Here is a 9,833-nt window from a genome sequence, read left to right on the forward strand (position 1 = left end):
GCCACCAATGTAGCCCCTTGTTCCCCTTGGGGAAGCATTAATGACCCTGAAACGAGAAGCCAGAGCTCTTACAACTCCCTCTTCCCTCCCACTCCTTGTCCCCAGGCAAAACAGGAACCACAAACCCCAGCTTCCTCTCACACAGTGGCTGTGGCTTGGGGGTGACGGAAATGACTGAGGTGTGAATACAAGGCCTGAGTCACTTGAGCTGCACTTACCACATGCCCCCTCCCTCGTCCCCCAATTCTGAGGTCTTCAGCTCCCATTTTTTTCCTTTTTGGCTTCCCTCCTTGCTCTTTAGCTCCAAATGTGCACCTGAGTTCCCTGTGTGGTCTGCACCCATTTCCCAGCCTGGGCTGGAAGCGGCTCTGAGCATTGCGGAAGGTGGGTAGGGCCTGGGGTAAGGATGCGTCAGAGGTAGACAGGGGAAGAGGAAGTGTCTTGGGTCCAGGGGAAGACTGGCTTGTGTTAGTGGGTGGAGACGGTCATTAGCAGCTTTCTGGACACACAGAGACAGACAGGATGGATTTCCTCCGGCTACATCTCCCTGGGCTGCATCAGGCCTTGAGGGGGGCACTGGTGAGAGGGGCAAAGAGATGCCAGAGACTTTCACCCTGCTCCCTGGGGCCTCGCCTTCCCTCTTCCCTTTGAGTCTCTCCTCAGACCTGAGATTCTTTCGCTAGGATCAGGCAGCCTCTTAGCCCAATCTCTTCTGGATTTCAATCTTCCCATCTCCACAGACATATCCACATACCCCTAATATAGGCTCTTTCCTAGTCCTTCTGCAGATCTTGTTGTCTTCCTCCTCCCAGATCCCAGAACCTCTCTTCCTATTCTGAGTTCCTTTGGCCAATGGCCCCCAGGAGAGGGTTGGGCCTCCCCTTAATGCCTTTGTCTCCCCCTATTCTTCTAGGATTCCTTCAGCACCTTTGTCTCCTACCTTCTGGGAGATGAGGTCCCTACTGCAGAGAGAAGGGAGGCATGGGCAGCTGAGGAACTAGGGGAAGTGGCTACAGGAAGGCCAGGGAGAACTATAGAGGAGGAAGCCCAGGAGGCCCTAGAGGGCCTCAGAGACAGTCAAGGGAAGGGGGGTGGAGGATTGAGAGGGCATGAAGAGGCTAGAAGACCCCAGGAGGGAAGCTCAGCTAGAGAACAGACCTGGAGTTGGGGAGAAGGCAGCTCCTTTGGCTCTCAAGGAGATAGGCAGGACACTGGGGCTTGGGAGGCCATCGAGGCCTCCAGGTGCCTGGAGCCAAGTGGCCCCTTGGAGGCCAGAAAGAAGTCTGAGGCAGGGTCCGATACTGGTGGAAGCAGAAGCAGCCAAACCCAGGAGATTCAGGAGTGCAATGAGCAGGAAGTAAACAGAGAAGAGACACTGAGAACCTGGGAACAGGAGGAGGAGGAGGAAGAGGTCAGGGCAAGGGAGCCAGTCGGGGCCAGAGAGGCGGAGTCAGAGTGGACCTGGCCCAGGGAGCCTGAGGGGAAGGCTGATACCGACGTGGATAGCAGGGCATCAGAACAGGCAGTCAAGGAGGCAGTTGCAGAGGAGATCCAGGCGACTGGGGCCACAGAGGCCGGGAGGGAAGAAGATGTGGTGGCTGTGGTGAGGGATGGCCAAAGCGCAAGAGCACAGGGGACACACGAGCCAGGGGCAGAATCTGAGGATGGAGTGACATTGGGCAGAGAGGAGGTCAGGACAATCTCAGGCGAGGAGGAGGCTGGGACAGCCTCAGGCGGGGAGGAGGGAAGGACAAGCTTGGGCAGGGAGGAGACTGACGTCCCAGGAGTCAAGGAGACAGAATATGGAGTGGTCCCAGGAGATAGGATCTTAGAAGGTACGAAGAGAGCCTGGGCCATAGAGGAGGCCTCCAAGGGAGCCCACGAGGAGGAGGCGGACGAAATTAGAGAGGCTGAGATGAACCTGTTCCTGAAACAGAACCAGGCCCTGGGAACTGAAGGAGTGGGACAAGCAGCTAAGGACCAGACAACAGGGAAGGAGGCTGCAGAAAACCAGAGCTCAGAATGGGAGGCAAGGGAGGGCTCTGAGGTTCAGGCAGATCAGGATGGGATAGAAGCCAAGGAGAGGCAAGATTCAGAGATCAGAGCTGCTCGAGACAGTCTGGAGGAGGAAACTGTGCAGGCAGAGGAGGCCAAGGAGGAGAAGGAGTGTGTCTGGGCCACGGAGGCTGAGCTGTCCCAGGACAGGGTGGCCCAGGAGGCTGAAGGTGATGCTGACTTTGAGGCAACCCCAGAGAACAGACCTGAAGAGTTCAGGGAGGGGTGGAGTGAGGAGGAAGCTCAAATGGGTAGAGAAGAATTGGGAGTGGTATGTGCTGGCCCTGAAAACTGGGTCACTGAAGGCTGGGGACCTGAGCTGATAGGAGGCCTCCAGACCCCAGCAGAGCAACCTGAAGGAGGACAGAGTGGTAAGGAAGAGCTCTGGAACATTCTGTCCCTGAGCAAAGAGGAGACAGAAAGGAGCCTGGGGAATAACCCCAGGAACATGGGGTATGTAAAGCCTGATGCCTCTGAAGCAGAAGCCTGGGAAAACCAGAGAAGAAGGGCTGGAGAGAGAAGGAATACCCAGGAGGAAAAAGTGGGTACAGGAGACGGGGTGGGGAAGGCTGCAGGAGGTGGAGAGCCTGCACTACCAGAGGTCCCGGAGGCAGGCAGAGAGTGGAGGAAAGCAAAGGAAGCTTGGTGTGAGGCAGAGAGCCAGGAGCTGGGTGGAAGCTGTGGGGCAGAAGCAGGGACAGGCCAGTCACTGGGAGAGTCAGATGCCAGAGAAACCAAAGATGAGGAGGTGGAGGCTGCAGTGCCCTGGAAGGCAGAGAGAACCCCCAGGAGAGGCTGGAGGCTGGAGGAGGCAGCTCAGAGCCTCCAGGACAGGGAGGGTACACGGGCCAGTTCTTTGGCTGCCGAGACTGTGGAGAACAAGACAGCTTCAGATGAAAGGGCTGCTGGGACTAGGGAAGGGCCTGAAAAAGAGGCTGGGGAAGCTGGGGCTGGGTCATTTGGGAGATGCTGGGACTCGGAAGGGGAAGAGGAAGCTGGCGGAGGTGAGGAGTCCGTGGAGGCTGCCAAGGGAGAGAACAGAGGTGGGCCGGAGTTTGGCCTGGAGCGCTCAGCAGAGGTCACTGGCAGAGGTGGTCAAGGGGAAGCTTTTGAGGCCACGGAGGGTGAGCCAGGGCAAGAGTGGACAGAGGCTGGGGAATCCATAGTGGCAGAAAGAAGCTACAGGATGGATAGCTTTGCCTCGGCTTCCCAGGCAGCAAGGGCAGAGGGAGCCATGGCCATAGTGGAGGCTGAGGGGCTCCCAGGAGGGCAGATTCTGTTGAAAACAGAGGCTGGGGTGGGGGAAGCAAGGGAGCAGGGGCAAGGCAGTGAAGGGCAACGTGGGGCCCACACCCCTGAGGGAGAGGCGCAGATGCTCTGTGGTGTGGAAGATGTTGAGGCGACTAGATGCCAGAGGGCAGAGGCCAAGGAGCCTGATCCAGAAGACTTGGAGGACGTCCAGGGCCAGGAGGACCCATCAACGAATGAGTGCCCTGCAGAGGCTGAGCCTGGGCTGCGTGAGGAGGCTGTGGGAAGTGCCCGCGGGGATGCTCATTGCAGCTGGAGTGAGGTGAGGGCTCCAGGTAGGGCCCAGGGCCAAACAGCGCAGAATCCTGAAGCCAGGCCCATGACACTTAGTGCTCCCTTCCCTTCAGGCCCTCCTCCCTGCGTCTCGCCTGGATGTTTCTGTCCCGCGGAGCCGTGTACTCCTCTCCCGCAGCTCCTCACAGCGTCGCTCCCGGCCCTCCTTCCGATGGATCCCCACCCCTGAGCAGCAGAAGGAGCCTCCCAGCCCCCCAGCAGAGGAAGAGCTGTCAGCCCCTGAGCAGAGACGTCTCCAGCCAGAGGGACCCCCAGAGCCAGGCCCCCCAAGACCTGAAGGGACTCCAGTGCCAGCCAAGAGAAGACCCCCGGGACATGGGTAAGCTCAGGGTGAGGTGCCTGGGCTGGGCTGGGCAGGAGGCTGTGGGCACCTGGAGACCAGCTCCCTGGCCTGTCTTCCACCTCCAGGTTTGGCCTTGCACACTCTGGCATGATGCAGGAACTCCAAGCCAAGCTGAGTCAGCCAAAGCCCCAGTGACTGCGCACTGAGACCTGAGAGCCAGGCCCTGAGTGACGGTCAGAGGGCTTGGCCACTTCGGAAGTGCCCTACCCACCATCTGGGCCTTAGTTTCTTGGTGCTTCATTCACAGAGTGGACAGAACCAGACATCTTTGAGAACTATGAACTTTAGGAGTCTGACTCTCCAATGCAGCTGATGGACCCCCTGCTCAACTGGGACCTCCTCTCATGGCCTGTTCTGACTACCTCCCCCGTCTGTCCTGGCAGCTGTCTGGAAGACTGAGAGGGAACAGAGACAGTTCTCCCACAGCCTTCCCTCTCTGACTGCCCCCACTCCCCAGACCCCTTCCCGAGCCCTGAGAGAGCTGTGTGGAAGGAAGGCACACCTCTGGGGTGGAAGCCAGCCCAGAACAAAGAGGCTGGAGGGCCTGTGGGCCTCCATTTACAATCAGAGGTTGATGTGAGCAGTCCAGCCACCTTGAGCTTTGAAAATGGGAGCTCAACCTCAGAACTCTGCTGGTTACTATGGCAACCACCAACTAAGCAAGCCAGAGTGGGGAAAGGTGGGCCAGGAACCCCAAAAATGGAGGAGCAGAGAGTGGTCCAGGGTGGCCTAAAGCTGCAGACTTCATTCTAGGCCCCCTGTGGGTATCAGATACCCCTTCTCTGAAAAGAAGCCGAGGCAGAGAGAGGAGAGGGTGAGAGTGCTTTATTAGGCACCCAGACTGGGTGGCCTCGCCCGAGGACAAGCAGCAGGCCCTGAAACAATAAATAAACCATCGTTTCCCTAAACAATAAATAAATATCCAAGAAATAAATATGTAGCAAGGACTTGAGGAGCCTTAAGTTACTGAGTAGGGTCTGGGGAGGGAGGTCGGTAGAGCTCTGCTTTGTCCTAAGGGAGTGAGCTGGTGACTGTCCTGTGGCCCAGACTCCAGTCCTAAAACCTCAGCTGGTGAGGGGAGAGGCTAAGAAATCACTCCATCAGGCCTGGGAGCTGGCCAGTGTTGGATACCCTGGACTGGGTTCTCAGCCTGGGAAAGCATCAGCAAGTCCCGCACAGCCCGAGACAAGACAAGCTCCAAGGAGTGTAGCAACTGGTAGGTGTAGAGGAGCTGGGGCCAGGACACCTGGACTGACATCTGTGAGGGGCCGCTCAGGGTCCCCAAGAGCAGCCCTTTCCCCTCCTCCTCCTCCTCCTCCTCTTTCTCCTCCGGGAGGTTGAATCCTGCAGCCAGCACCTGTGAGAAGAGGCCCATGGGTCAGAAATGGTCAGGCTAAGATGCTGAGTGAATCCTTGTCCCTTCATGTGCCTAGTGGTGCCAAATGACATCAGAGCCCACAAAGTTATGATTTCCCTGGACAACCCCTCCTTCAGATCTTCCATTATGTCATCATGTCATGTCCTGCCTGCTTTTATGGCTTTGAAAAAATGGAAATCACAGAGCGAGATGATGCTCATGGAGGGAGCTGGCTCACTCATCCAGGATTGCTCTGGGCATTTGGGGTTCTGGAAATTCCTCTCTTAAGGGTCGTCTTAGGATAAGAAATGGGCAGAAAGGTGATGTAGGTAGTTTTTCTGCTGCTTCCATTTTCAATTCTCCTTTCAGTAAAGGTAAAATTCTTATTTCCCTTTGAAATGTTCAGGAGGACCTGGTGATGTCCAAAGATGACAGGGAGAAGGAAACCAACTTTATTATTGGTCCTGCTGATGCTGGATGCTGTGCTGGGTGCTTCCGAGCTGTTCTCTCACTTAAGACCAAAGCCCCGAGAGAAGGCAGAGATTCAGGGGTAGAGCCAGGGTCTGGTGCAGCTATACACACGCGCGCACGCGCGCGCGCACACACACGCGCACACACACACACACACACACACACACACACTTCTACCTTTCACACATCTACACTCAGAGGATCTGGAGCGTTCCCTTCCAGACTTACCCCAGCTGTGGGCATGGGGTATTTTAACAAGGGAGCCAATGACCCTCAGTTTTGGTCTCTGGGGGTCAAGGAGGGTGGGTGGTCACTCTACCTGGAAGCGAAGGTGCCGTTGCAAGTCTCGGAGATCCAGCCTCATGGCCCACAGCTGCTTCCTCTCTGTGCTGGCCCAGATCCCCTGGCTGCTCAGTCTTTCTAAGAGGGCTTGGAAAGGGTGAAGTGTCATGGAGAGAAAGAACAGTCGCTCTGGGTCCTGTGGAAGCAAAGGGAAGAGGTCAGGAAAGGTCTGCAGGCCAAGGAGGACCCACTTCAAACCCAATCCCATGTATCTCCAGGTCCCATTCCCATCCCAAACTCCAATCCCCATTCCATCTGAATGTCTGTCTTCATCCTCAACTTCATCTCCTTCCCCACCCCCTTCCTTCACGCATCATCAGTCCAGTCTCCACTGTCTGTGACCTCTATCCCGCCCCCTTTCCCAGCCTCATTTTCAGTCCCACACCCAAACTTGTAGTCTAACCTCAGCCCCATCTCCGATGTCTTATCACTGTCTACCCATAACCCCACTTTATCCCTTTCTCCACCACCCCTTCCTATTTCCGTCTCCTCACTTGTTTTCAGCCTGTCTCCAACCTCATTCCTAGCCTTATACCTATTCCTAACCCCAGTTCCATCCCTTGTCCATATGTCTAGCTTTATTCTCATCATCTGTCTCTTCTCCAGCTCCAACCCAGCCCCATGCCATTCCCATCCTCACCAGTAATGCCCATCCCTTCTCCATCCTCCACTTGATTTTCACTCTCGCCCCCGACCTTCTTCCTATTCCCAGTCATTTTAATTCCTGTTCCTGGTCCCATTCTATTCCCATACCTACATCTTCCAATGCCCACCTCACTGTTACCTTCTTCCTAGCGCCACTTCTTTATTCAGCTTCATCTTTATATCCAATGACATACTCACCCTCATCCAGATTCTATCCTTCAATTTAACCCCAAATCCATCTTCTATTCAACCCCTGACTTCATTTCAAACCACCCAGCCCAGCCTTATTGCTGGCTTACCCTCCCCACCTCACCAGCCCCCCACTCACAGAGAGGCTGCACCAGGCCTGGAAGGTGAGGGAAACATTGGGGAGCTGCTCTCCCAGGGGCAGGAGGTCCAGGTTCACTCCTGGCAGGTGAGCTTTAGCCTGTAGAACAAGGTCTATTAGTAGGGGCCAAAAGGGATTGGGGATCTGCCCATCCCCAGAGCCAGTTGCATTAGGGAAACTCACAAAACGGTGGGCCTGGGCCCGAACCTCAGAGAGCAGCTTCCTGGCAAGATGCAGGCTGACCTTGAACTCCTCCTGCAACTCCTGCAGGCTCAGGGGCAGCCTCCCTGGAGGTCTTGGGAATCCCCAGACACCAGCTCGAGCCAGGAGCAAGGAGAGCAGCAAAAGGCTGAGCCCTGGAGAGATGGGGAGAGGATGGGCTAAATGAGGGGAGAGCTTGAGAAGAACACAAGCTACGGGCAAGCACTGTGTATCATCCCACTGACCCCTCAAAACCGCTCATGAGATGGACGCTATTGAAGACACCATATGCCATCTCTGTATGACTGAAAGGAAAGTGCCTTTTCCCCCCGGCAGACACAACCTTGCACAGAGTGCCCACCTTTGCAAACAGATATTAGCCTGGATTTCAACACCCACAAACTCCCCTGGCCAAGTGTCTTTTTCAGTGAACTAACTGCACAACTCGATGTGGCAGCCTGTTCTTCCCATGTTGCAGACAAGGAAAGTGAGGCTCAGTGCGGTTGACTTGCCAAGGTACACAGTCAGAAGGTGATGGAAATCAGGACTGGATTCCAGATCTTCCCAAATGCAGATCCTGTGAGCTTCCCCCAGGGAACTCAGATGAGGCAGCCACCTCCCCTGGAGTGGTCACATTCTGTTCTGCCAAGGATTCCCTAGGCTTGGCCAGGCAGCTCTGATGGCCCAAACTAAGGCCCCAGGGGTGGCTGGCAAGGCTGGAGACTCTATCCCAGGGAGTCAGAAGGACAGATCGGTGCTCCCTCTACCAAGGTGAGTGGGTCACTGTGCAGTGAGGGAGAAGAAAAGGTTTCCAGGATGGGGAGGAGGGCCTGGATTGTGAAGCAGAACCTCTGTTTCTCATTTGGGTCCTTCCCTCAAGCAAGTCACCTCTTATTTCTGTGCCTCGGGCTCCCATCTATAAAATGGGGGAGTCGGGCCAGCTGAGTTCCAAAAATGCTTTCTGCCCTGTGTTTCCTGAACAAAGGGAGAGGGGTGGTGGGGCAGGAGCTCTGGGAAGAAGTCAGTGTTGTGCAGTTTCTCCCTCAGGGAGAGGAAATCTAGCAATCACCCGAATTACACAATTCTTCTTGAAACACAAACCAAAACAGGCCCCGGAGCCTAAGTCTAGTCCTGCTCACAGTCCTCTTCCTGCTTCTTCCCTGTCTGGGCTCTGATCCTTGAAGTGTCTACTCAATAAAGACCGAGGGGAGTTTCTGGGAAGGTCCACTTTCCCCATGGACTTCCAGATGGGGTGGGCAGTACCTGGCTCTCAAACTTCCAGGCTCGCTGACTTGGGGCCACTCTGGCATCCTGAGACTTTGGGCAGAATAAGGTTCCTCCCAGCTCTGTGTTGAGGGAGAGCAGTGCCCCAGGCCCTGGTGGTCCACTCAGAATTGAGCTGTGTCATTTCCCACAACCCTCCACTTCCTGCCTGAGCTCTGGAGCCCCCAGACTCTTCCCCTGGCTTCTCCCTAAACTCTGCAGACAATCCCAGGTCCTTTGCCCTGGACTTTGATGGTTCTGTCCCCATTGTTCAGTCCTTGGATCCTACCATCTGCTCTGGTTCCAGCCTCTGAGTCCTTCAGTCACCAACTGTAGATTGGACCTCCCCCCAGACCTCAGCTGCAGACCCTTGACCCACGTAGGCTGCTGACTCCTTGATCACAGCCCCCGAACTGTGCCAGCTCTTTCTCCTGTTGCTCCTCTAGCCAGCCCCAATTCTCAGCTGTCTGGCCTTTGCTCATACACCCCAACCAAACTCTTTATTTATCTACCAGGTCTTGGTCTTGGTCCTGGTCAACCTGCCTGTCCAACTCTCCTCATTCATGCCAGCCAAGACTTCCCATGCTCTGCCCAGCCCGAGCCAAACCACCAGCCCTCGACTCCCGCCCCTCACTCAGTCCAGCCAAACTGTCTCATCCTCTGCCCAGCCCCAGCTAAAACAGACCCTGTCTGCCCAACTCCTCGTCCCTCTTCATGCCGGCCTCATTCCCATCCTCCAGTCAGCTGTATCCTGTGTCCTTCGTCTCTGCCAAGTAGTTGCTCCTCAGCCCTTTGCCCCAATACACACCAGCCAAGCCTCCCAGCCCTCTGCCCCAAGCCCTGGCCTCCAACTCACGCCAGCCAAGGTTGCCTGCCTTCTGGCCCATGGCAGGGCCCAGCCTCTTTGATCAGCCATCTCCCGGGTGGGGGGCGTCTTATACGGGGGCTGTACCCAGTTTCACTTTCCGTCCTGCTTGTACTTTCAGCTTTGCTTTAACTCAGTCTTCCCTCCTCACCACCCCTCGCTAAAATGGGGAAATGTAATTTCCCTTCCCAGAGTGGGTGGGAGGTGTGGGGGGGGGATGGCGGGAAGCTGGGGTTTTGGTCAATCCAGGCTGCTGACCCCTGCTGGCCTCCCAGGTCCACTCTTCCCCTCAAGTCTCCTCTCTTAGCTGAGCCACCCTGCTCTATTTGCCGGTAGGTCCCAGAGACTTGAATTCCCTCCT

The 9,833-nt window shown here is 56.0% G+C and overlaps 2 protein-coding genes across 4 annotated transcripts; one reads left to right on the forward strand and one right to left on the reverse strand.

Moving 5' to 3' along the window:
• The first annotated feature begins 397 nt into the window (after window positions 1–397).
• On the forward strand, window positions 398–4,947 carry APOBR (apolipoprotein B receptor). Of its 2 annotated transcripts, XM_090277489.1 has the most exons (4): window positions 399–579; window positions 914–3,625; window positions 3,711–3,976; window positions 4,066–4,947. In XM_090277489.1, exons 1-4 carry the CDS (start codon window positions 523–525, stop codon window positions 4,133–4,135), a joined length of 3,105 nt encoding a protein of 1,034 aa, XP_090133615.1. In that variant the 5' UTR covers window positions 399–522; the 3' UTR covers window positions 4,136–4,947. The 2 variants fall into 2 exon arrangements, with proteins under 2 accessions (XP_090133616.1, XP_090133615.1); XM_090277490.1 differs by lacking the exon at window positions 4,066–4,947 and having other exon boundaries at window positions 398–579; window positions 3,776–3,903.
• Window positions 4,813–9,527, reverse strand: IL27 (interleukin 27). 2 transcript variants are annotated; one of them, XM_090277497.1, is made up of 5 exons: window positions 9,464–9,527; window positions 7,327–7,499; window positions 7,144–7,242; window positions 6,148–6,306; window positions 4,813–5,357 (listed from the first exon to the last, which is right to left on the reverse strand). In XM_090277497.1, exons 1-5 carry the CDS (start codon window positions 9,492–9,494, stop codon window positions 5,085–5,087), a joined length of 735 nt encoding a protein of 244 aa, XP_090133623.1. In that variant the 5' UTR covers window positions 9,495–9,527; the 3' UTR covers window positions 4,813–5,084. The 2 variants fall into 2 exon arrangements, with proteins under 2 accessions (XP_090133623.1, XP_090133622.1); XM_090277496.1 differs by having other exon boundaries at window positions 7,144–7,499.
• Between the last annotated feature and the right edge of the window lie 306 nt (window positions 9,528–9,833).

The sequence above is a fragment of the Furipterus horrens genome, unplaced genomic scaffold, assembly GCF_987537825.1.
Source record: "Furipterus horrens unplaced genomic scaffold, mFurHor1.1.pri manual_scaffold_5, whole genome shotgun sequence".
NCBI classification, from domain to species: domain Eukaryota; kingdom Metazoa; phylum Chordata; class Mammalia; order Chiroptera; family Furipteridae; genus Furipterus; species Furipterus horrens.

Bases quoted from the DNA above. Each gene is read 5' to 3' on its own strand.
- APOBR (XM_090277489.1), top strand. From the start codon at position 523: ATGGATTTCCTCCGGCTACATCTCCCTGGGCTGCATCAGGCCTTGAGG. The intron at 580-913 runs GTGAGAGGGGCA...CTATTCTTCTAG, and splicing joins AGGCCTTGAGGGGGGCACTG to GATTCCTTCAGCACCTTTGT. The intron at 3,977-4,065 runs GTAAGCTCAGGG...TTCCACCTCCAG, and splicing joins AGAAGACCCCCGGGACATGG to GTTTGGCCTTGCACACTCTG.
- IL27 (XM_090277496.1), bottom strand. From the start codon at position 9,494: ATGGGCCAGAAGGCAGGCAACCTTGGCTGGC. The intron at 7,500-9,463 runs GTGAGTTGGAGG...CCATCTCTCCAG, and splicing joins GGCAGGCAACCTTGGCTGGC to GGCTCAGCCTTTTGCTGCTC. The intron at 5,358-6,147 runs GTAGAGTGACCA...CTCTTCTCACAG, and splicing joins AACGGCACCTTCGCTTCCAG to GTGCTGGCTGCAGGATTCAA.